This window comes from Trichechus manatus, unplaced genomic scaffold (genome assembly GCF_000243295.1).
Source record: "Trichechus manatus latirostris isolate Lorelei unplaced genomic scaffold, TriManLat1.0 scaffold00036, whole genome shotgun sequence".
Lineage (NCBI taxonomy): Eukaryota > Metazoa > Chordata > Mammalia > Sirenia > Trichechidae > Trichechus > Trichechus manatus.
Window position 1 is genome coordinate 15,378,709 of NW_004443972.1, and position 23,633 is coordinate 15,402,341.

At 36.9% G+C, this 23,633-nt stretch overlaps 1 protein-coding gene, 1 long non-coding RNA gene and 1 pseudogene across 4 annotated transcripts in view; 1 reads left to right on the top strand and 2 right to left on the bottom strand.

Annotated features, from left to right (window-relative positions):
- Window positions 1–23,633, bottom strand: part of LY75 (lymphocyte antigen 75) — a 146,104-nt gene that overhangs the window by 28,360 nt on the left and 94,111 nt on the right. The window contains exons 28-35 of one of the 2 annotated variants that reach the window (XM_004375414.2): window positions 23,118–23,234; window positions 20,731–20,925; window positions 19,001–19,227; window positions 17,459–17,627; window positions 14,823–14,972; window positions 12,417–12,539; window positions 10,992–11,159; window positions 8,436–9,348 (exon numbers count right to left, since the gene is read on the bottom strand). In XM_004375414.2, the coding sequence (XP_004375471.1) occupies window positions 9,170–9,348; window positions 10,992–11,159; window positions 12,417–12,539; window positions 14,823–14,972; window positions 17,459–17,627; window positions 19,001–19,227; window positions 20,731–20,925; window positions 23,118–23,234 (1,328 nt within the window). In that variant the 3' untranslated portion in view covers window positions 8,436–9,169. Of the gene's footprint in view, window positions 1–8,435; window positions 9,349–10,991; window positions 11,160–12,416; window positions 12,540–14,822; window positions 14,973–17,458; window positions 17,628–19,000; window positions 19,228–20,730; window positions 20,926–23,117; window positions 23,235–23,633 lie in introns of those variants that run through there. The other variant, XM_023730435.1, reaches the window with a different exon arrangement.
- LOC111820404 (uncharacterized) lies at window positions 207–19,010 on the top strand. Of its 2 annotated transcripts, none has more exons than XR_002823948.1 (3): window positions 207–1,424; window positions 5,439–5,752; window positions 17,919–19,010. It is a non-coding gene; the product is annotated as an uncharacterized LOC111820404 (long non-coding RNA). The 2 variants fall into 2 exon arrangements; XR_002823947.1 differs by lacking the exon at window positions 17,919–19,010 and adding an exon at window positions 14,767–14,900.
- On the bottom strand, window positions 14,980–17,452 carry LOC105756232 (centrosomal protein of 57 kDa pseudogene; annotated as a pseudogene).

Consider the following 23,633-nt stretch of genomic DNA (forward strand, 5'->3'; position numbering starts at 1 on the left):
CGGCGAGGCCCAGCAGCGGCAGCACGAGCGCAGGCAGCGCGGCCCGGGACATGACGGCGTGTGCGAGCCCCGAGCGCGGGCTGGGCGGCGGGCGGCAGGGGCCGGGGCAGCGCTTCTCGGAAGTGCGGAGCCCGCGGCGGGATCCCTCCCACTGCGGAGGCCCCTGGCGGGAGGAGCGGGGAGAGGAGGGGATGCGACCCAGCGGTGACAACGTCTGCCTAGATCCCGTGGAAGAGGCTGGCTTACTGCCTTCTGGAAGTTCTCTTCTTAATTTTTTTTTTTTAACTTTTCATTTTGAACTGAAATAATTTCAGACTTTCAAAAATGTTGCAAAAGTAGTACGAAGAATGCCCATATCCCTCAGCCAAGTTCCCGAAATATTAACATCTTATATATCCACAGTACAGTGATCAAAATTAGGAAATTAACATTGGTATATTAACAACTAATCGACAGACCTTATCACATTTTGCCAATTATCCCTTTAATACCCTTTTTTTTGTTCCAGGATATAATCCAGGATCATGCATTGCACTGAGATGTCACGTCTCCTTAGTCTCCCTTAATCTGTGACAGTTCCTCTGTCATTCGTTGTCTTTCATGATCGTGACACTTTTGAAGAGTGCTGGCCAGCCCTTTTGTAGAATGTCACTGTTGTGTTTGTCCGATATTTCCTCTAGATTAGATTTAGGTGATGCCTTTTTGGCAAGAGTACCACAGAAGCGATGTGCCCTTCTCAGGAGGGACAACAGCTCAAAATGTCTCATGGCCAATGATGTTGACTTTGACCACTTGGTTAAAGTGCTATCTGGCAGATTTCTCCTTTGGGTTTAATGGCCAGAGAGCTCCTTTTCAAAGGCATCTCCGAATGAACTAGGTCCCTCGTACACTATTTGTCTGCCACAATCTGCTGGATTAAAACCAAAAAAACCAAACCTGTTGCTGCTGAGTCAATTCAACTCATAGTGACCCTATCGGACAGAGTAGAACTGCCCTATAAGGTTTCCAGGGAGCGGCTGGTGGATTCCAACTGCCCATCTTTTTCTTTTTGTTTTAATTCTTTTATTCTGCTAGTTACTCCTTCCACCTCAGGCATTATGATGGGAGCAGGACATAGGACGGAAGAGACAACATCATTGTCATCATTGTCTCCTACTTTAATTGGGAGGCAGGTAAAGAGATGCTTACAACATGGTTGATTCTTGCTGGCTCTATCAAGGACATCAGAGGGGCCACAGAGAAGAGGCTTCTAACTTGGGTATTTTGCCATTTCAGGGTTGCCCCTCACATACCTACAGAAGCCAGACAGGCAAATGGGCAAAGAGGGAGAGGTGGAAACTGACAAACTGGGAAGACATGTAGGCCTACTGTTGCTAAACTTCTGATTTTTTTCAAGAAAAGCCACAAATGTGATTTTTTTAAATGTGAGCTCTCTTGATTTTTTATTTTTGTTTTGTTTTTTATTGTATTTTGGATGACGGTTTACAAGCAAATTAGTTTCTCATTAAACAATCAATACACATATTATTTTGTGACATTGGTTGCCACTCCCACAACATGTCAATAGTCTCCCCTTCTTGACCTTGGGTTCCCCATTACCAGCTTTGCTGTCCCCTCCTGCCTTCTCGTCCTTGCCCCTGGGCTGGTGTGCCCATTTAGTCTTATTTTGTTTTATGAGTCTGTCTAATCGTTGGCTGAAGGGTGAACCTCAGGAGTAACTTCAGAATTCAGTTGAAATGGAATGTGGGGACCATATTCTTAGGGTTTCTCCAATCTCTGTCAGACCAGTAAGTCTGATCTTTTTTTGTGTGTGTGAGTTAGAATTGTGTTCTATATTTTTCTCCAGCTCTGTCCGGGACTCTCTATTGTGATCCCTGTCAGAGCAGTCAGTGGTGGTAGCTGGGCACCATCTAGTTGTGCTGGTCTCAGTCTCGGGGAGGCTGTGGTACTTGTGGTCCATTAGTCCTTTAGACAAATCTTGCCCTTTTGTCTTTGGTTTTCTTCATTCTCTCTTGCTCCAGACAGGTTGAGACCAGTGGAGTATCTTAGACAGCCGCTCACAAGCTTTTAAGACCCCAGATGCTACTCCCAAAAGTAGGATGTAGAACATTTTCTTTATAAACTGTGCTATGCCAATTGAGCTAGATGTTCCCCGAGACCATGGTCCCCAGCCCTCAGCCCAGTAATTTGGTCTCTCAGGGAGTTTGGATGTGTCTATGGAGCTTCCAGGACCTTGCCTTGGTCAGGTTGTGCTGATTTCCCCAGTATTGTGTACTGCCTTACCCTTCACCATAGTTACCACTTATCTATTGTCTATTTAGTGTTTTTCCCTCCCTCCTCTTCCCTTCCTCATAACCATCAAAGATTATTTCTTTTTGTGTGTAAACCTTTTCATGACTTTTTATAATAGTGGTCTCATACAATATTTGTCCTTTTGTGATTGACGTATTTCACTCAGCATAATGCCCTCCAGATTCATCCATGTTGTGAGATGCTTCGCAGATTCATCATTGTTCTTTATCATTGTGTAGTATTCCATTGTGTGTATGTACCATAATTTGTTTATCCATTTATCTATTGATGGGCACTTAGGTTGTTTCCCCCTTTTTGCTATTGTGAATAATGCTGCAATGAACATGGGTGTGCATATGTCTATTCATGTGATGGCTCTTATTTCTCTAGGATATATTCCTAAGAGTGGGATTGACAGATCATATGGTATTTCTATTTCTAGCTTTTTAAGGCAGTGCCGTATAGTTTTCCAAAATGGTTGTATCATTTTGCATTCCCACCAGTAGTGCATAAGAGTTCCAATCTCCCCACAGCCTCCCCAACATTTGTTATTTTCAGTTTTTTTGATTTGTGCCAGTAATGTCAGGGTGAGACGGTACCTCATTGTGGTTTTGATTTGCATTTCTCTGATGGTTAGTGATCGCGAGCATTTCCTCATGTGTCTGTTAGCCGCCTGTTATGTCTTCTTTGGTGAGGTGTCTGTTCATATCATTTACCCATATTTTAACTGGATTATTTGTCTTTTTTGTTGTAGACATGTTGGATTTTCCTGTAGATTTTAGAGATTAGAACTTTCTTGGATTTGTCAGAGCCAAACATTTCTTCCCAGTCGGTGGATTTCTCTTTTTACTCTTGGTGAAGTCTTTTGATGAGCATAAGTGTTTAATTTTTAGAAGATCCCATTTATCTACCTTATCTTCTGGTGAAACTGACAACCTTTTGGTCAGTAGCCAAGCTCTTAACCACTGTGCCACCAGGGCCTCAGCTCCTGGATTAAGGGTCTTTAAACTATGTGTGCCTTCCAATCACTTAACTTGACCAGTGATGACCTCTGGAACCAGACAACACAATCCACAAGCCAGGGCCAAGCAAGGCTGCTTGTTTAAGCCTTCACAGAGCTTCATCTCATTGGCAAAAGAGTCCTTTAAAATTGTATTTAACCCTTTCCAATGCTGGCCACTTCTCTAATAGTCCATCCAGTCTGACATCAAGTTATTGCCCAAAGAAAATCTGACCAAATGGGTCTATAAGGAGAGTTATAGAGTATTAGAGGTGATAGGTGCCATCTTCATTTACTGATAAGGAGATAGAGGCCAAAAGAAGGGACCCAACTTGCCCATGGGCACACAGTGAATCTCAAAAAATGAACCAGAGCCTAGGTCTTCTGCTGGACAATACCACCCACTCTAGGTTCAGCCCCTTGCCAGAGTATCAAGGTCTTGCTTGATTTATTTCCATTCTTTGTCTCAGGCTGCCAATACTAAACCCAAGCCCAAAGTGAACCCTTTCAAAGCTACTGTAAGTTTAAATATTTAAACATCCCAATTCTGGACTCTTCTGTCCTGTTAAATACATAAGTAAAATGAATGGTTCTATGCAATTATGTAATTGAAAAATTCTCCTCTCCATCCCTATCACAGGCACAAAAGTATATGTTATCAATGTGTATTACTTTGGGTTAAACTAACTTTCAAAAAATTAGATTTACAATAGAATTGACATCCTAATAAATTGGTCTAATTTAGGCAAATAACTCATTTTAACAGTGTTTCATTAGTAATTACTAATTCATTTGAACTAAGAGAAGGTATATTCTTTCCACTGTAATTCTGATGCACAGTCTCATTTTTTATGCTAATATGATGAAACAGACTACTCCTATGTGGTGCAATGTGATATTTCATTAAAATCTCTCTCTGTGATGTGCTACTCTCCAATCACACCTCATACTTTTTCTTTCCCTCTCACTCTAACTTACATCGTCTTTGACCTCATTCCCTTAACTTCCTTTTTTGTCAACCTCTCAATTCATTCTCCCTTTTCCATCCAGCCTGGACATCATATCCTCAGTTCCCCTTGTTCCTCTGTTGTATCACCTGGCCAACCCTGAACCTGGAGTCTCTTATCTTTCATTTCTTCATGGTTCTCCTTTTTCTCAACTTTACTTTAGTAACAGAACAGGTAGAGGAGATCAATCAGTTCTCCAAGTGATTTTCACTACAAATATATGACTTCTAATTTCATCTGGTTCTGTTTGCCTCGTCTGCAATTCTTTTCTTTTACCTAGGTCATTGTTCTTTCCTGATTTTTATTACTCTGTTTAAGCTGAGGCCCCATCCCCTGTCCCTATCTTTCTCAGCAGAAGACCTCGCTTTCTAGTCAACAGGAAATTGTGGGCCATCAGGTATAGACAAACATCTTCAAGTACTTCTGTTTTCCTCTTTTCTTTCATGTAGGTCTTCCTCCTCTCCTGTGGCCCCAGAGAGAAAACCATGCCTCCATCCCCACACCACACTCACCCCATCCAAACCTAGTTCCTCTTTCTGTGGGCTTAGATCTGCTTCTCTCATTTTCTCCAAGATCTTCTTCCATTAATTACCCCCATCTCTCCCTTGCATCATCAACTCCTCTATCCACTTTTTTTTTCCTCCTCCTTCTCAGCTTCTAAACCTGCAAATATCTTTCCCCCTTCCCTTGGGGAAAAAAAAAATCCTTCCTCTCCTTCTCCCTTTAGCTTTCCATCTTTGCCATACTTCTCAAAATCTCATGTTCCCCACTTCCTAATTTCCCTTCACTCTTCAACCCATTTCCATCTGGATTCTGGCTCCACCACTCTGTTACATTTCCCATGACTAATGTCATTGTTTTCCTAATTCCTAGAGTTCAGTTTCTATCTGAATTTTCCCCTCTGTTGTTTAGCAATTAGCATGATACTGACTTGATTCTATATTGTACTAAAATGGTATCTACCCAGGGAACCACGACCCCAGGGCTTCTCAGGACTGATCACCTCTCCACATAAGATCTCTGAGGCAAGGTCCATGGGCTGAACCATACTGTGCATCCCTTTGGCCTGAGATGATTAGGTTTTGATAGCTTAGAGCAAAACAGAGTATGAGTCCTCTTGTGTATTTCTGCTTTCCTAGGCTAAGGAGAACTCTGCACACATGGGGTCACATTGGGTCATCATGAGTCAGAATCCACCTTGACGGCAAACAACAACTGTGCCAGGAGTGTGAGAAATGGGATGAAGAGAAAAGGCTGATGATGGAGATCAGTGAGGAGGATCGTGCAAATAATCCAGGGGGAAAAAGGATAAGGACCTGAACTAAGACTGCTGGCAATGGAAATAGCCTGCTTTGTGAGAATTACGAGGTAAAATCGTCAAAGTTGTTGAATGAGGCAGATGAGAAAGAGAAGATTTGAAGATGAGGCCTACGTTTCTGGCTTGGAAGACAAGGTATATGGTGTCTTCATATTAACTGAAATAGAATATAAGAAGAGAAATGGTTTGGGGAATATACTGGAAGTTTCTAAAGTTCTGTTTATGATTATCTCAGCTTGGGAAAAAAGGAAAAATATGTTATATTAAATTTGAGGTGTAGACATAGCGAGGAGCCCTGGTGGCACAGTGGTTAAGAGCTCAGCTGCTAACCAAAAGGTCAGCAGTTCAAATCCTTGGAAACCCTATGGGGCAATTCTACTCTGCCTATAAGGTTGCTATGAGGCGGAATCAACTTGACGGCAATGGGTTTATTTATTTTTGGTTTAGACATAGTGAGAATGTTAATTTAGAATACACAGGGAATTAGAGATAACTTTGTACCTATCATGAGGTCTACTCATAAAAAAGTTTTCTGAGAACTAGTAAAAATTTGTCATCTTAAGTAAGATGAAGTTGTTGAACGAATAACAATTATGTCTTTGCTTCTCCAGGAAAGTTTTGGAATTAAATGAGCCTAAGATAAAGAAATCTGACACTTCTGACAGCCCCCTCTGGTCCACAAAAACTCAGCAGTAGGGTTAGGACTTGGGGTTACCAACACAACAACCATCTGCAAGGGGAGAATTCCCAGATAATGAAAGTATCTCGCTCTAGAACCAAGAATGGGAACATGCTGGAAGGGGAGGGAGAGAATACTGCTATCATTTCTTTTTTTGTTCCCTATACTTAATCATTAGGTCTGTCTACTTGCATTTTTAGGTGCCTGGTGTTGGCAGATCAATTTTGTCAGACCATGTATGGGACTGGGGGTTAGTTAAGGAGAACTGACTTTAGGTCTTCTGAGGCATCTGGAACAGGGGGAAATGGGGAAGACAGTACAAGAAGTTCTAGACATGTTGAAAAGAACTTTCATATGTAGATTGTCCAGTGGGTAGTTGGAAATAAGAACCTGGAATTGTCTATTTTAACTATTGGCTTAGAAATAGTTGCTGAGTGCCTTGGGGGTGAACAGGATCTCCTAAAGGGAATACAAAGAATGAGAAATTTGAAAGTGGAACACAGATGGAATCACTGCTGATCTTGATAGTTTAAAGATACACTAAACAACCTCGTTGCCATTGAGTCGATTCCGACTCATAGAGACCTTACAGGACAGGGTAGAACTGTTCCATGGGGTTTCCAAGGTTGTAAATCTTTGTAAAGCAGACTGCCGCATCTTTTCCCACAGAGCCACTGGTAGCTTCAAACCGCTGACCTTTCGGTTAGCAGCCGAGTGCTTAACCACTGTGCCACCAGGACTCCTTCACCAAACAAGAGGAATCTGAAAAGGGGGCTGAAATCAAACATTCAGAGACATAGGAATGATTATATTTATTTTTTTAAAAAATGCACACAAAATCTCTTAAAAGATGCCTCTTTTTATTTATGATAGCGGGACAATTTCTTTCTGGTCATACCATATGCCTGACATAATAAAGCCCAATGTAGAGAGATATTTTTTGCAACAAGGATCAACTACAACACTTTTATTTAAAAGATAAAACAACTTTATTACAACATCACCATTATATATAGCTGTACTTTTCACATCAATTTGGCTTAGTTCTTTGAGTAAAGTCTTACCTACTACATTGTACCAATCTACAGGAAGAAAATTCATTAGACAAGTTTGATAAAAAATATTTCAGGACAACTGCAGACTATATTAAAACCGTCTTATAAAATTATTTACAACTTTATCATAGTATAAACACTCTCCACTTTACAATATGCATGGATTTTATATAAACACATACCCTACAGTACAAATATGAGTTAAACACTGAGGAAAACATTTACCATGTCCAATGGAAGCTATTATTAAGAATATATTCTAGCTGGTATACATTTTAAAGTGATACCCACAAAACTGTTTCCTTAATCATTCATAATTTTAAACACTTTAGTAGTAATCACAAGGTTTAGAATTTCATTGTAAAGTATTCGTTTTTACAAATAGAAGATATACAAATGATTTCCCCTTCCCTGACCCTTTCTATTTTTAGCTCATGTAAAAAAGCAACAAAGTAATAAAAAGTTCTCAGTCAAATCTGACATGCAATATTAAGTATGTAATTTGTCAACTTTTCAAAAACTGTTATCCCTAGTTGATTCCCTTTAAAAAGGAAATTGTTGAATTTAGTATATAAGAAAAGACAAAAAAACATTCAGGAAGGGTACATAATCAATCTAAAAATAATGTTCCCACACTTTAGGAAACATTAAGTACTACATTTTCTTTAAATGACTGTCGTTTTAGAAATAATTCTGAAAAGACAAAGACATTTGCATTTAAATAATTTTGGTATGAAATATCTTTGGAATAGCCTAAGAAGCATCTTGCCAAGAGGCATCGTTTGGCTGTATAAAAAATAAGCATGTTTCTTGTTATGGATTGAACTGTGCCCTCCAAAATGTGTGTCAACTTGGCTAGGCCACAATTCCCAGTATTGTGTGGTTGTCCTCCATTTTGTGATCTGATGTATTTATCCTATGTGTTGTAAATCTTAACCCTTATGATGTTAAATAGGCAGGATTAGAGGCAGTTATGTTAATGAGGCAGGACACAATCTACAGGACTAGGTTGTATCTTGAGTCAATCTCTTTTGAGATATAAAAGAGACAAGCAAGCAGAGAGGAGAAGGACCTCATTGCCACCATGGAAAAAGAGCCAGGAGCAGAGCATGTCCTTTGGACCCAGGGTCCCTGCGCTGAGAAGCTCCTAGGCCAGGGGAAGACTGATGACAGGGACCTTACCCCAGAGCTGACAGAGAGAAAATGTCTTCCGCTGAAGCCGGTACCCTGAATTGGTACTTCTAGCCTACTAGACTGTGACAGAATAAATTTCTGTTTGTTAAAGCTATCCACTTGTGGTATTTCTGTTATAGATAACTAAGATACTCATTGTTTAAAAAAATTTTCCCCAAATAAGACAAATGACTGTTTTCAAACAATGTCGATATTATTTACAGTTGGGTTCGTACCTTGAGGTACTATTTTTGAATTTGACAAGATGTTCTTAAAAATTAAAGGTTAATGTGTGACCTAGCATAGTAATATGCTGATTTTAATTTTCTAAAAAGCTGTGCTAAGATGCAATTAAAATACACATATCCTAGTTACCAACCACCTTCTTATAGAGAAATTGCACATTAAGTTTATTACCCTCTGAACAATTTCAACTTCAGTTCCAGCTTCTCCATTCTATTAAGCAGAGTTACAAACATGGCATTTAGCAGGCAATTAATTGTGGATACCAGGATTACAACTAAACAACTGGAAAAGTACTTACAACTTCTACTTTGGTACAGCGTAAATACTGACACGGGAAAATTTTTAAATGGCTCAGTTTTCTTAACACATTAGTGCAAATTAGCAAACTTCTAGAAGAATTCAGTCATGGAAAGAAGGAAGCATAATTTCATCGTCATTAGCTCCTTGTCGATACCGAACTGAAGAGAAGCCCGCCCAAAGCAATCGTTTCCTTTGTAAGAGGCACCAAATCAGTGCGCTGAAGAGAGCTAAGACACTTAGCACTGCAAGTGTGATAGCTATTGCTTTGTGATCAGGTCCTGGTATAGGGAAAGATTTGACATTGGAGGAGGCAATACAAAAGTGATAATTATTAATGATTTTGTACATTGAACTGAGTATATCACCCTCCTTTGATAGCAAAGTGCCAACAGTTGTAATTTTCATGTTTGATTCATCTAGGCACAAATAAAATATTATTTGCTTTAAAATGATTTGAGCCTCTCGGGATGACCTCATTTAGTTCCTAGCTAGTCAACTTGAAATGCTGTCCCAGGCCCCTTCTCCATCTCTGTATACTCCTCAGATGGAGTCATTCTGTCCTACAGCTTTAAATACCATTTCTATGCTAAGGACCCTCAGCCCTGTCCTCTCTCTCCTATGCCCAACTGCATACTAGATTATCGCCATATGAATATCTCGTTTCCATAAGGACAGCTCAAAATGGCCAAAAGAGAACTCGATTTACACCATCCTAACCCTGCTCCCACCTACGCTAAAAATCTTCCAGTTGCTTTCTATTCCACCTAGAACAGAACCAGAACTCTTGACCCTTGCTTCCAAAGCCCTACATGTCTGGTACCTGCCTACGTTTCCACTCTTCCTTGAGCTTTCAGCAAGCTCATCCTGCCTTTGGGTCTTTGCTCCAGTTGGTACTGCTGCCTGATATGCCTTTTCCCCTGATTTTTGCTTGGCTGTCCTTTCAGATCTCAGCTTCAATGTCTCCTGTCCTATGACATCTTCCCTGATAAGCCAATCTAGAGTAGCTACCCACCTAGTCTCGATCATATCACCCTTCAATTTGCTGCACAGAGTTTATAACTATTTGAAATTTTTCTCTCTTTAAAAAATTTACCAGCTTAGTTATTTATTATCTGTCTTCCTCCATGAGATTGTAAGCTGTGTCAGAACAGGAACCTTATCTATCTGATTCATTGGTACATCCACACACATAGAACAGGGCATGACATATAGTAGATACTCTAAATATTTGTTGAAGCAATGCATAAATATATAGATACCAATCATCTAGAAATGGGGTTTTATCTTTAATATTTGTGCACCAAAATGGACATTTTTATCCCAGACCTTAGAAAATGTTGCTATGAAAATTCAGAGTTTTTCCTCCAGAAATGAAGTTGTTAGGGTAATAGTTTTATGGTTTTTATGTATCAGTTCATGATGAAACATAATTTCAATTTATGATTGCCTACAGATACTTGGAAAGTTTTAAGTAATTAAATCTGGTTTCGCATTGTTTTTAAGTTAATCATGAGTTTTACGGAAATGCAGAAAAAGGAAAACAACCAACTGCAGAATAGACCTTTACGTTTTTACATATTTAAACTATAGAGTAAAATACATCTTAAAGATATTTCCAAAGTAATTACTTCCCTAAAAATCTGCCAGCTCCCATACTTCTTAGGAAAGAATTATACAAAGTTTAGACTGTTTAATAGTTCCATCTAGGAGCCCTAGACATTTTGTACATTTACTTTCTCTTGTAATCAAATGACTATATTTCAGGAGAAAGGATCACTATGCCTTAGTCAAGATTTCTGTATATACTTCAAGGACTAAATGCTTCAGGACCAAGCACAACACTATGGACATAATTGAACTGTACATCTATCTACTGACCTGTTTTGCAAAAAATTTCCTTAATGATAGGTTACACACTTACCTAGGGGAACTTTGCAGACAACTCTTCCGTAGCCATGAGAGCACTCAACTTTTTTCCAAGTTTCATTTGAAGCTAACAAAACGCTACATTTTCCACCACCACTCTTATTTTTATTTTCCCATTTGACAAATGTCACTAGCGATCCATCTAACCAACTCCAAAACTGATCTGAAGAAAGAAATTAAATACAACTATGTTAGACTGACACTAAATTATTAAGTTAAAAAGGCATAAGGCTCATACATCTCATTTATGCAAATTGCACTGTCCAATATGATAGCCACTAGCCACACGTGGCTATTTAAAATTAAATTTCTTAAAATTGACGAAAAAAAAATCCTTCTGTTGCACTAGTCACATGTCAAGTCACAGTACAAACCACATGTGGCTACTAACTACTATATCGGACCGTATAAATACCGTCACTGCAGTAAGTTCTACTGGCGAGCACTGATACAGCACATGGCATTCCAATGAAAGTACAAAACGCTTGCGTATTTATTGTGTAAGGGATAGACTTCTAAAGACCTGCTCCAATTAAAAAACTCATATCATTAAAGATGGGCTGGTGAGGAGGGAGGGTCTGGAATGGTGGTCTTGGAAAGGTCCCCCCATGACTCCATTTTTGTTTTCCAGCTGACATGGCACCACCTTGTGGTGACAGTGTAGACACAATTTATAACTCATTGAGAGAGCCAACTTGAATCCATTCACTTTTTGACAAGTATTTAATATTTTCGAATTCATTTTTATTTCAATTATTTAAAATTCAACTGTAAAACAGACTTCCTATTCTTCTATCAAATTTTTGCTCTTAATTCATTCTTTATCAATTCCAAGTGCACTAAAACCCTAGGTCCATTATTTCTTATTGAAAAATTCATCTACAGAGATTTTTTTTTTTTAAATCAATTCTATAGGATTTTACTAAGCTAGTTTGGAAAAACAATCACTATTAGGATTTAGTTTTGATTTATGGTAAAAATGTTCAAAGAGAGAAGGGAACAACAAGCTAACTTTCTGAATACAGAGTTATAAACTGCAAAAAACAATGGGTAACAGATAGTAGAACTCTAGGAAAGTAAGTCATGGGTTCTTTGTGGGGACCCACTGACCACAGACATTGCTGTAGGAGAAAAAGATACTTTGAATGCTAATCCAAGTGTTTTAGGAACAAACCTCCAGTACAATTCCAGTTGATTTAATCTGATTTTCTATTTCATTAGTGGTTTCCATTATTACTAATAAGTTACTGACTTATTCAATCAGAATTTACAAGCCTCCAGAAGAGTCAGCAGACTTAGCTTATTCATCAATGAGAAGCATTTGAATTAGCTACCACTTGAGATTCTTTAGTGAGGTTGACTTGGTATTTAGGACATGTTAGACCTCTTTGCACACTGTGCACACAAATATGTCACTTACCGGCTGAATGTTGAGATAATCCAAGCCACACCCTCATAGTAATGTTATTATTTTCCCTCATCAGTCTGCTCACGAATTTGTTCTCATCTTCATTCTTTATAGTAACAATAGTGGCAGAACGATCTGTTAAAGGAAAATAAACTCCAAATGAATTAGCTTTATGCAAAGTAGTGCCCATTTGTTATTATGAAGCATTGTATATACCTTGCATTTTTAATGTAATAGGCTTTGGCGGGGGGGTTGGTTCGTAATTACAGGTTGTATGTAAGTCAGACGTTCACAATTCAGGGACTGCCTGTACAGCATCAACAGCTTCCAAAAAAATGTTAGAAATATTTCAAGTTTGATACTTTGTATAAAAATTTTTGTTTCTTCAAAATATTTATTTGGCAATATGTTTTTATCTTGGAACTTCACAACTAGTAGAACCTTTGTATATGAATAGCTAGTCATAACAAGTGAGATATTTGATGGTAGAAATACCTGTTTTCCCTATATATTTTCAGCACTCTCTCCTCAACAAACATTTTTGTATAATGACTCAGCTTTAAGTTTGCTCCTGTTAAAATGAAAATAAAAGCAAATAGGTTTGGGATATTGGGGGAGTATTAATCCTCCTACTAACATTATCTTAAGTGTACTTAGTCACGTCCATAGTAAGTTCTTAAATATAGTATGGAATTGAATGTGTGAGAATTTCTGGAGTTTGATAGGTAGCCCTAAACTCACGGAGAAAATAGTATTATCACCAGCATCAGGTAAGGGACTAGGAAGAAAATAATAATTAGGCTTGGGAATTAATCCTAAATGGAATCAAAGGGACTTCAACAGCAACAATCTTAAGCACACTTGAACAAAAGCATTTCTTTTGGGGGTGAGGGAGATATTTTAAGAGGGATAAAGAAAGCCTTTACCCCTTGATAGAGCACTTCCTGTGTGCAGGTGCTTTACATGTTACCTTGTTTAATATTACACAACCCTGTAGAGGAAATGGAACCCTGGTGGCACAGTGGTTCAGAGCTCAGTGGCTAACCAAAAGGCTGGCAGTTCAAATCCACCAGCTGCTCCTTGGAAACCCTGGGGGGCAGTTCTACTCTGTCCTACAGGGTCGCCGTGAGTTGGAATCAACTCAACAGTAACAGGTTTGGTTTTGGTTTGGTAGAGGAAGTATTACCACTATCTTACAGATGTGGAAACTGAGGCTTAAGGAGGTTAAATAAATTGGTCATGTTTACACAGCTAGCCAGCAACAAATTAGAAAGTCAATCTCAGTCTTTGTAATAATAAGAATAGGTTTGAATGCTCACTAAGCTAAGGGCACTCTGCTGCATTTGCATATATTATCTCATTTCATTCATTTTTACAACAACCCAAACTTAACCCAACCTTTGAAGTATTATTTCATTCTCATAGTTCAAATAAGAAAACAGATACAATTATGTAACTTCCATAATGTCACTCAGCTAGTAAGTGTGGGCATCAAGATTTGAACACAGGCTTAGGTACGTAACCTTCACCCTTCATTGAAGTAAGCCTTTCTACTTCCTCTTTTAGAAGGAAGAGGCTTCTGTTTTTCAGAACATATATATAGCACACAATATCTTAGTTTCAATTCTTTTTTTTCAAGTTCCCATCATGTAGTTAAGCAATAGCTAGGACATTTTAAAATCAGTCAAGTGTCTCCATAACAGTTAGCAAAATAAATTAGATAAGTGCCATCTGCCTGGCTAAACTGCTACCCTAAGATGCAGGTGAACAGTTTTGGTGCTTGGAATACTCTAGGTGGTCTCCCTAGAAGTCATTTCACAGTTAGACTATAGGCTAAATTTATCATGAGAGAGAGCTGATCATTGTGCTCTTTCTCAAGTAGCTAGATCTGTAGACAAAAGTCCTGTTCCTTACAGTCTTCAGAGGATGTGGGCCACTGCTACTACAGAATGGATGGACAACCCATGTTTCTTTGATTTTGTTACCCTGGTCAGGCTAAGCTTACTTATTAGCAATTAAGTGATAGGAAGTCTAGAATTTTTTAGTTACTTCTTAACAAACTTTACAAAAATTTTATCTCTTAACCCTTTCATCTGAGCACATCTAGCTATATTTGAAACTATTTCAATTCATTTGTTAGTATTTTTACAAAACGTTCATTTAGCAATTTTATACTCTACTTCTTCCCATTTAATTTTATTGCCCATTACTTATTCTTAAATTGAGAATTTTTTATGGCTATTCCATTACTCCACTGAATGCATATACTTAACTATCTCCCCACCACTGAGTAATTAGGTTATAATGCTATTATAATGAGGACTTTAAAAATATAATTATTATTTCATATTATTTCCTTAAGAAAGTTTTACAAGAAAAAGATTATTGGATCAAGAAAATCAGAGAATTTTAACTCACCAAGTCCTGGACACAACTCTCTGGCCTCTGAGAAACTGTGCAATGCCTGGTCAAATGTGTAACAGTGATCGCTATACCGGATCCATTGTGGTCCATATCCTTTTGCTGCTGGACACCTGGTTGAGTATGTATGAGGGGATTGCTCTTTAGCTATAAAAATTTGAGACACAGTTGTAAAAATGCAGAGAAAAAGTGATTGCCTTTTCCTAATCTCATTAAATGTTTCTATTTTGAATTATTTTTCCTGTGGGTAAGAAGCATTTAATTCAGTATACACGCTGGAGAAAGTCACAGCCCGTACACTAAGAGTGTATATTCTAATCAACTTTTGGAATATCATTTTTTAAACTTAGAGGCTAGAGGAAAGTACTCAGCCCTCTGAGTTGGATTTAGACAAAAGTTAAAATAACTGGAAAGACAGAAAAGAGAAAGAAGCAAAGACAGGATGGACCTGTAATTAATCTGAAATTATACTTAAAATTCTTTCTTTCCTTGGGTTCTTTTTTATTATGATAATTTAATCCTAATTTTACCTATATAAAAATGCTTTTAAAAATCACACCCACAAATAAAAACTTGGTAATTTGTTTACAAAGCACACTATATCAGTACAGCAAAATCCATCTCAGAGAATCAAAGTAGGTGTGGCTTCTCAGCTCTTAAAAATCCCCATGGTTTCCATTTCAATAGTTTGTTTAGCTGTGCTTGCATAACACAAGAAGCCTGTATATGAAGCTTGTGCTTCTTACTTAACCTGTTATTAATTCCAGTAGAAGAAAGTTATAAGACCTAGAAAGTAAATTGTTAATGTCCAATACCATGTCAGTATCCAACCTGATACCAGACAAGTAATCCCAACATAAACTGTTGCTTTGTAATGAATTCTGTATAATCTGCAAGCCCTTCAATAACTGAAAGCTTTTCCTGTGTTTTTCTCCAGATCTCAGTTTGGTAGAGTCCTTATCTGTGGTCTTTGGGATTCTAAAAGATTGGCTGCTGCCATTTTTCTTCTTCATCAAAAAACTTTTTGGTGGCTCTTAATTCCTTCTGCTTCTCTTTATCCTGTTTCTCCAGCTAGGTTTGATATTTTTGAACTTTAGTTATTTGATTGGCTTTTGCCTCCATTCTTCCCAGTAAGGCTACCAGTTTGAGGTCTAAGTCTTCCTTCATTCAACTGTTGGTGACTCTTGGATACATTTTGCTAGCTGCTGCTGATCAAAACTAATCTGCCCAAATTCATCTGTGAAATCTCTAAGATTTTGACAACTCTATTAATGCTACTGATGGAGACAGGTGGTACTAGCAACTTCTTGCTTTTACCACTTTGGGAAGATAGTTCCTTTTCCAAAGGAATACTGTTGACTATTCCTCATTGCCCAAGGTTTATATTGCTTCATTAGATGCAAAACATGTTTAACATTAGCTACCACAGCATGGCTAGGACTAGTGGACTTTTCTGGTGATTTTTACTTCTTTTTTTGAATTACTTTTGCACTGGGAACATATGGAGATGCCTTATCTTCAGAGATGACAGTCTGCAAATGACTAGCATGCTTTAGCTTGCATACATTTCCTTTCTTCCTATTCTTCATGGGGGATTTTGCTTCCAACTCATTTTTTTTTTTCCTGTAAGGGTCTGCATTGTAAGTTTGTTATATTCTTATCCTCTTAAAGAAGACTTAATTATTCAAATTGGCCCTGAACTTGTAGTTGATCATGTTGTCATTCTCTTTCATCCTATAATGTCTGTTTCTCTTAGGTAGACATCCTCTCCATTTCTGCATGCTTTATCATATTTCTCATGTATCCCAATTGTTTTTAGAAGATTACATTTATTTTTGAACTTAACAAAAATATCATTTCTTGGTATCTTTATGCTTTATTTATATATTCTCCCTTTCTTATATCTGTTCATCCAGTACTTTCTGGTATTTACTTGTTTTTCTAGACTTTTTTTCACTTGCTTCTGCCTTACTCTGTTCAAGTTCCAAACATTGAATCTTTCCTTGAAAATTTTTCAGAGCAGGAAACATGACGAACACAGAGAACCAGAGGCTTCAGAGATCAATGACACCACTCAGCTTTCTGCCTGCCCAGCAGGCCTCCACAGCTCTGGGGAGGTCTGGGGTCTTGTGCTCATCCTCAGTGCTCTAGCTTCAACCACCAGGGGTGACCCCAAGCCTAGCCCCTGATAGAAGAATCTCTTTCTTTGGATTTCGAGAATCTTGTAAGTTTGGAAAACGCTTGGGTACCCACAATTAAACAGGCTTCTTTATTACAGAACCTCTCAGAGACTTGAATATGGTAAATCACATGAGGTATTTCCCAAACATATGCTATGGAACCCTTTATCAAAGGAACTTCTTAGCCTTTGAAAAACAGTGCTAAATGAAAAGAGAATTTACAAATTTTAGAGTAAAACATACCCAGTGATAGAACAATTGAAAGTCTTTGGGAACAAATTCCCTGAATGGACATATTATATTTCTTTCTATTAATAAAATATCAAAATTATTTTTATAGGACTTGTGGATAAACATATTTAAAATATATAAAAATTCATTTGAGTATTTTATCATGTACATAAAAAATGTCATATTTTAGTAAACATACATTTATTCAAAATCAAGTCTTACATTTTGTAGGTTTATAACAAATAGCACCATCCTTAACAGAGTTGCATTTTTCATGTTTCCAAATTGCTTTTGGATCCAAGACAACACAATTTCCAGGAGATTTTTGGCCTTTCCATGGGATATAGTCAAATGTGCTGCCATCAGACCATTCAAAACTTGATTCACTTCCCTGTTTTAAGAACAGCAGTAACCTAAATTCAGATGTATGACTTCACAAAGAACATAAAGAACAGCATACATACTTTAAGAAATATTGAAATATTGGAATCCTTTGCTTACAAGTGTAAAATCGGGTTACCTTTGGTATATATGAATTGGGACATCTGCTCTGGCACATTTTAAGTGGGATGTGAAGCTAAGAGACAGAGTTATTATGCTAAGTTTATTTTTTTAAGGATGAGTTTACGTAACACCTGAAATTAAATTATGTACAAATGGCTTTCATTTGTTACAATTACAGGTTTACAATTCCAACCTTCATATTATCCTGAATGTGTCTCCGGTTCCATTTTTCATATTGCAAAGGCCAACAAGCAGGAGGGGCTGGAGAAGGAAAGAAAACACCTCCCAAGAAGCTCACACAGAAAGACTATTTTGATTTTTCGTTGAAATGGTATAATCCTAAGTTGCTATCCTTTCTTTTATTATCCCCACTTTGTTCTATTAATGATTTAAGTTAAGCCTACAACTCTAATCTCAATAGATGATTATTTTTTGTATAACAGACATTATTATAGATATGCAACATACTAATTATAAGATTCAAATAGTGACATAGGAGAGGTGTTTACCAGCAAAGATGAATCTCAAATAGTGCTAATTTCTCAGGGAAAAGTAGGAAGAAAATACACACTTATTAGTCCTAACATGTACTAAGAATTTTACTTGGCACTTTATATAATTTTTTTGGTTAATCTTTACTATAATCCTATCTCAAGGTAAATTATCACCCCCCAGTTTTACAGATGAGGAAATAAGCTTGCAATGGTTAAATAACTTGCTCATGGTTACTCAATGCATAAATGGAAGGCCTGCCACTATTATTGAATTCAGGTTTTTCTGATTCTGTGCTATTCTCATTTTACCAGCTTTCTAACTGCTCTACCCCAAATAGGTTACAGAGGTGTTGTTGAGATATTAATCCACTAGGCCCTTGGAATGGCCTGGCAGGGTCTAGGGGTAAGGAGCTGCAATTCCAGGCCACTTATCCCAGGACACTTTACAAACATATTTTTGTATTAGTTCTATGTTGTGAAAAGGTAAGACTACAATGCTATGCAAATTGAGTGCCGGACTTAATCTGATGCAGTACTTTGAATTAATATTTTATCCTAATATTTCCAACTCTCAGAGTAACAGGTTTGAAAATTTTCTGGAAAACAAAATAAGGCAAAAAACAACAACAAAATAAATCCATGATTTATAGCCCTTAGTTAATCTCTGCTCCTACTTTAAACAAGCATATATAAAAAAAAAAACACTGAGAATATATGGCCATATGGGTTATAAATTCACACACAAAATGATATAAGGTATACTTACATCATGACTCGAAAGCCCAACCCATAATGGAAATCCATCACGTTTTACAATATCTTCCAGAAAGAGCTGACCTTTTTGGCCATGAACACTTGCCAAATGACCTCCACTTTGAGAACACATGTTTAATGCTTCATACCATGTTACTTTTTTTTGAATAACATTATAAATACTGTCTTCATACGGAATAAACTGTGGCAGAGTAGCATTATATTCTTCCTTGTAGTCAACTATAATGTTTAAATAAAAGGTGTTAGTGACGAAATTTAAATGATTTAAAATATATATTTTGGGCAAGACTGGACATGCAATCATTTTAAAAGTTAAATAAAACTGGGTTTCTTATTAATCAGAGAAGTAAAAAACATACTTTATTTTTCTTATTTCCACAAGACATATAGTAGGCACTTAAATAATTACAGCTGGCTGGTTGATTAAGGAGCCCTGGTGGCACAGTGGTTAAGAGCTTGGCTACTAACCAAAAGGTTGGCAGTTCGAATCTACCAGCTGCTCCATGGAAACCCTATAGCAGTTCTACTCTGTCCTGTAGGGTCGCTATGAGTCGGAATGGACTCAACAAGTGGGTGTGTAGTGTGCGGTTGTTTAAAAAATATATATAAACATAGTCTTTCATTTAAGGGGCTCACACATTAGTTGGAAATACAAAACCACAACACCTGAAATAAGGGCAACACAATTAACCACTGGAATACGTTAAACTGATCAGAGAAAAAGTAACTCATCTAAATCAGAGAAGTTAGGAAGCCTGACTAGGCCTGGAGGGCTAGGTGAGATTAGGATTAAAAAAGAAATAATTTGGAAGGCTTCTTGGCAGGAAGAAAACATAAAAAAGGTGCAAATATGAGGATGGGTGTAGACTGTACATAGGATAATTATGAAAGCCTGACTAAGAAAAAGATGCTTACTGAGCAAGACCGGGGAGAAAATGCGGTCTTGGAGAAGGCCTTGAATTTTAGAATAGACACTGGTTTTTAAAAAGTCTCAAAAGCTTACATGGACTCAATTGATAACTGACAACTGATAATAGGGAGTCCATGGAGATTGTTGATAAAAATGGTGTTTCAGGAAGTTATTCTAGCAGTACCATGAAGGGAGAAGTCAGATGCAACTGAGACAGGCTCTGTGTTAGGAGAGGGCTTAGAGAAGAGTGGCAGTAATAAAAGTTCGAAGTCATCAAAAAATTTTAAATCAACATGCATTTTTAAATAGATTTATTTAAGGAATTAGGTGAGGTTGGGAGACATTCATTTTTTTCACCTGGAATTTCAGAACTCAACCCACACATACTTTCTTGTTTATAAAAATCCCATGCAGTCTTTAATGACCAACCAAATTTCACCTCCTCCTCAAGGCATTTTTCAGTTATTTCTGTTCTCATAGATCTCTTTTGGCTTTCCAAAAAATTTAAGTCTGTATCAAATAACCTAAAGATTAACCTATATAAAACAATGATAAAGAATCTAATGCTGTCTCTCTAACTATATTTTACTCCTTGAAGTCAGAGACCAGGACACCAAGCACCATGTCATATTCTTCCTCCATATCCTCCAAAGCACCCCATGTAGGACTGAATACAGAGGAGGCACAAAAAAACACAATTTCATGATTCCCACTAGCGAAGCTACTGAGAAAAAAGATGCTTACTGAGCAAGCATGGGGAAAAAATTATATTCTCTTTCCCTCGAGTGGAAATCCTATATTATCATACTTACCCATTTCAATTTTACAAGCAATAATGCTGTGCTGGTAAAAATAAACTCCTTCTTTAATAAAACTAAAAGTTTGAAAATCCCAGAGGCCATCAGTATGCAAACCAGCAAAAAACTTGTCATTTTTTATATTTGGTCTTCCTGTTCTCCAGTTTGTATACGACAGCATGGTGTTGTCAGACCACATGAGAGAATTACCTGGAGAAGAAACATTTATACCATGCTTAGAGATTAAATAATGACTCTAATTACAATTATGAGGTTAACAGTAAATCATGCTTATTTTTAATCTAGAAAATTATAAGCACAAAAATTAAAATTTACCTTTAATCCTATCACGCTGCAATAACTTAACAATTAGTTACTTTTTTAATCCAGTATTCATTTGTTTTACATATACTAACACGTTTAATTGCAATGGAAATGAACATAACTTTTTAATAAGAAATCATTGATATATTACAAAACTAGGAATAGAAATCTCTTCTCTGGACCTAAACTGTACAATTTCTTATGGTCAATTGATTTTTGACAAGGATGCCAAGGCCATTCACTGGGAAAAGACTAGTCTTTTCAACAAATGATGCCAGGACAACTGGATATCCACATGCAAAAGAATGAAGTTCAGCCCCTTCCTTATACTATATACAAAAATTAACTCAAAATACATCATAGACCTAAATGTAAGAGTTAAAACTACAAAACCCTTAGAAAAAAACATAGGAGTAAATCTTCATGACCTTGGATTAAGCAACAACTTCACAACCACTAAGATGGCTATAATAAAAAAGATAATAACAAGTGTTGGTGTGGATGTGGAGAAAATTGAACCCTCGTACACTGCTAGTGATATAAGAAATGGTACAGCCACTTTGGGAAACAGCCTGGCAGTCCTTTGAAAGGTTAAGCAGTGAGTTATCATATGATGCAGCAATTTCACTCCTAGATATACACCCAAAAGAAATGAAAACATATGTCCACACAAAAAACTTTTACATGAAGATTCATAGCAGCATTATTCATAATAGCCAAAAAGTGGAAAAACTCAAATGTCCATCAATAGATAGAAGGAGAAACAAACTATGGTTTATCTATATAATAAAATATTATTCTGCCATAAAAATAATGAAGTACTGATACATGCTATAACATGGATGATCCTTGAGAACATTATGCTAAGTGAAAGAAGTCGTTACAAACGACCACAGAGTGTATGATTCCACTTATATGAAATGTCCACAATAGTAAATCCACAGAGACAGATTGTAGATTAGTGATTTCCAGGGACTGGGGGAAGGGCATGAGAGGAATGGAAAACAAAAGAACAACAACAACAAAAATGGAGCCCTGGTGGCACAGTGGTTAAGAGCTTACTGGTATGATGTTTCTTTTTTGGTTGTTTCTGGAATCAGATAGTGGTGATGATTGTACAAGATTGTGAATATACTAAAAACAGTGAATTGTATACCTTAATATGGTTAAAATAGTATATTTTATGTTGTGTGAAGCTTCTCTCAATTTAAAAAAAGTGAATTGTGATTTTTTTTAAATTATAATATTTTTAGGAGGGATACCTAAAACATGTAGACACTGCTCTGGATAGTTCAAATCTTATCCTTGAATTAAAATTGCAAGTGACACCCCTGAACCATATTGTTTTAGCTGCTGAAATGCTCTTCAGCACTCTGGCTGCCACTAAGGCCCCTTATTAGGCCCTTTTGGGTAAATGTATGCTTTTTATTTTTTATGCCCACAGACTCGTTTTCCTTTTCCTAAGTCCAAAACTTCTATAATTTTTTCAGGACATCTCTAATTGAGTATCTTTCTAAATTGGTCACCCCACTTCCCATTAATGGAATCTGTATTTTTTAAAAATGTCATACAATCATATCTTGGATTCAGTTCAAATTTCAAATATTCCATCCCACTGTCAGACTATGTATCTCATGTTTCTAATAAATATATGCTTATCATGTGTATTCCCCAAGCCAATGTTATTAACCAAAGGTGCAACATATTAGAAGTGCGATTCTGTTCTTGCTCATAATACATACTTGGTAGAGATAGAAAGTAAATGTTGTGGATTTATATGGTAGTGTAATCATTTTTTGTTAGTGTTGAGTTGCTAGGAGGGAGAGCAGAAAAAGGAAATTATTTTCCATCACTGAAATCTAAGCGTGGTGGTAAAGGTATGTTAACAGCAGAGTGAAGACATAAAAACTGTCTTGATTTTATGTAAGTTGTGTTAAGTGCAGAATTACATTTTAGTATACTGATAAACACACCAAAAGTGTTTTTTTACACTAGAAGAACTATATTTTGTAACTTAATAAATAGGTTGTAATGAAGCATAAGTATAAACAGAGAAAATCAAAAGATGTATAACTTACTTTCATAGGTTATACCTAACAATACCCATGAAGCCATATAATTGAAGTGGAGAAGTTGCTCAAGAACAAAGTTATTCTCTCTTTCATCTCGAATACTCAGAATATGTGATTTTGGATCTGTTAAATAAAAAAAGTCATCAATTTTAATAATTATTTATCCAAACACTTTGTTTTGCTTGGTAGCATTAAAATATTTTATTCTCTCACTTTAATATATTATAAAACTTAAATGATAGTGGGAAATTAGAAAGACACGTAAATTAAAACTATCTCACTGCACTAAAATGAACAGGTTAAAAAGTCTTCAAACATTTTGATGATAAATTCGGTCTTACAATATAGTGGAAAACTAGTAGCTGAGTAGAGATGTTAAAACACTGAGTTATTTCACTTCCCCATTTAAAGTCCATTTCCAGTTGGTACAAACCCAATCCCACCACCGTGGAGTCGACCCTATCAGACAGAGTAGAACTACCCCATAGGGTTTCCAAGGCTGTAAATCTTTTTTTTTTTTTT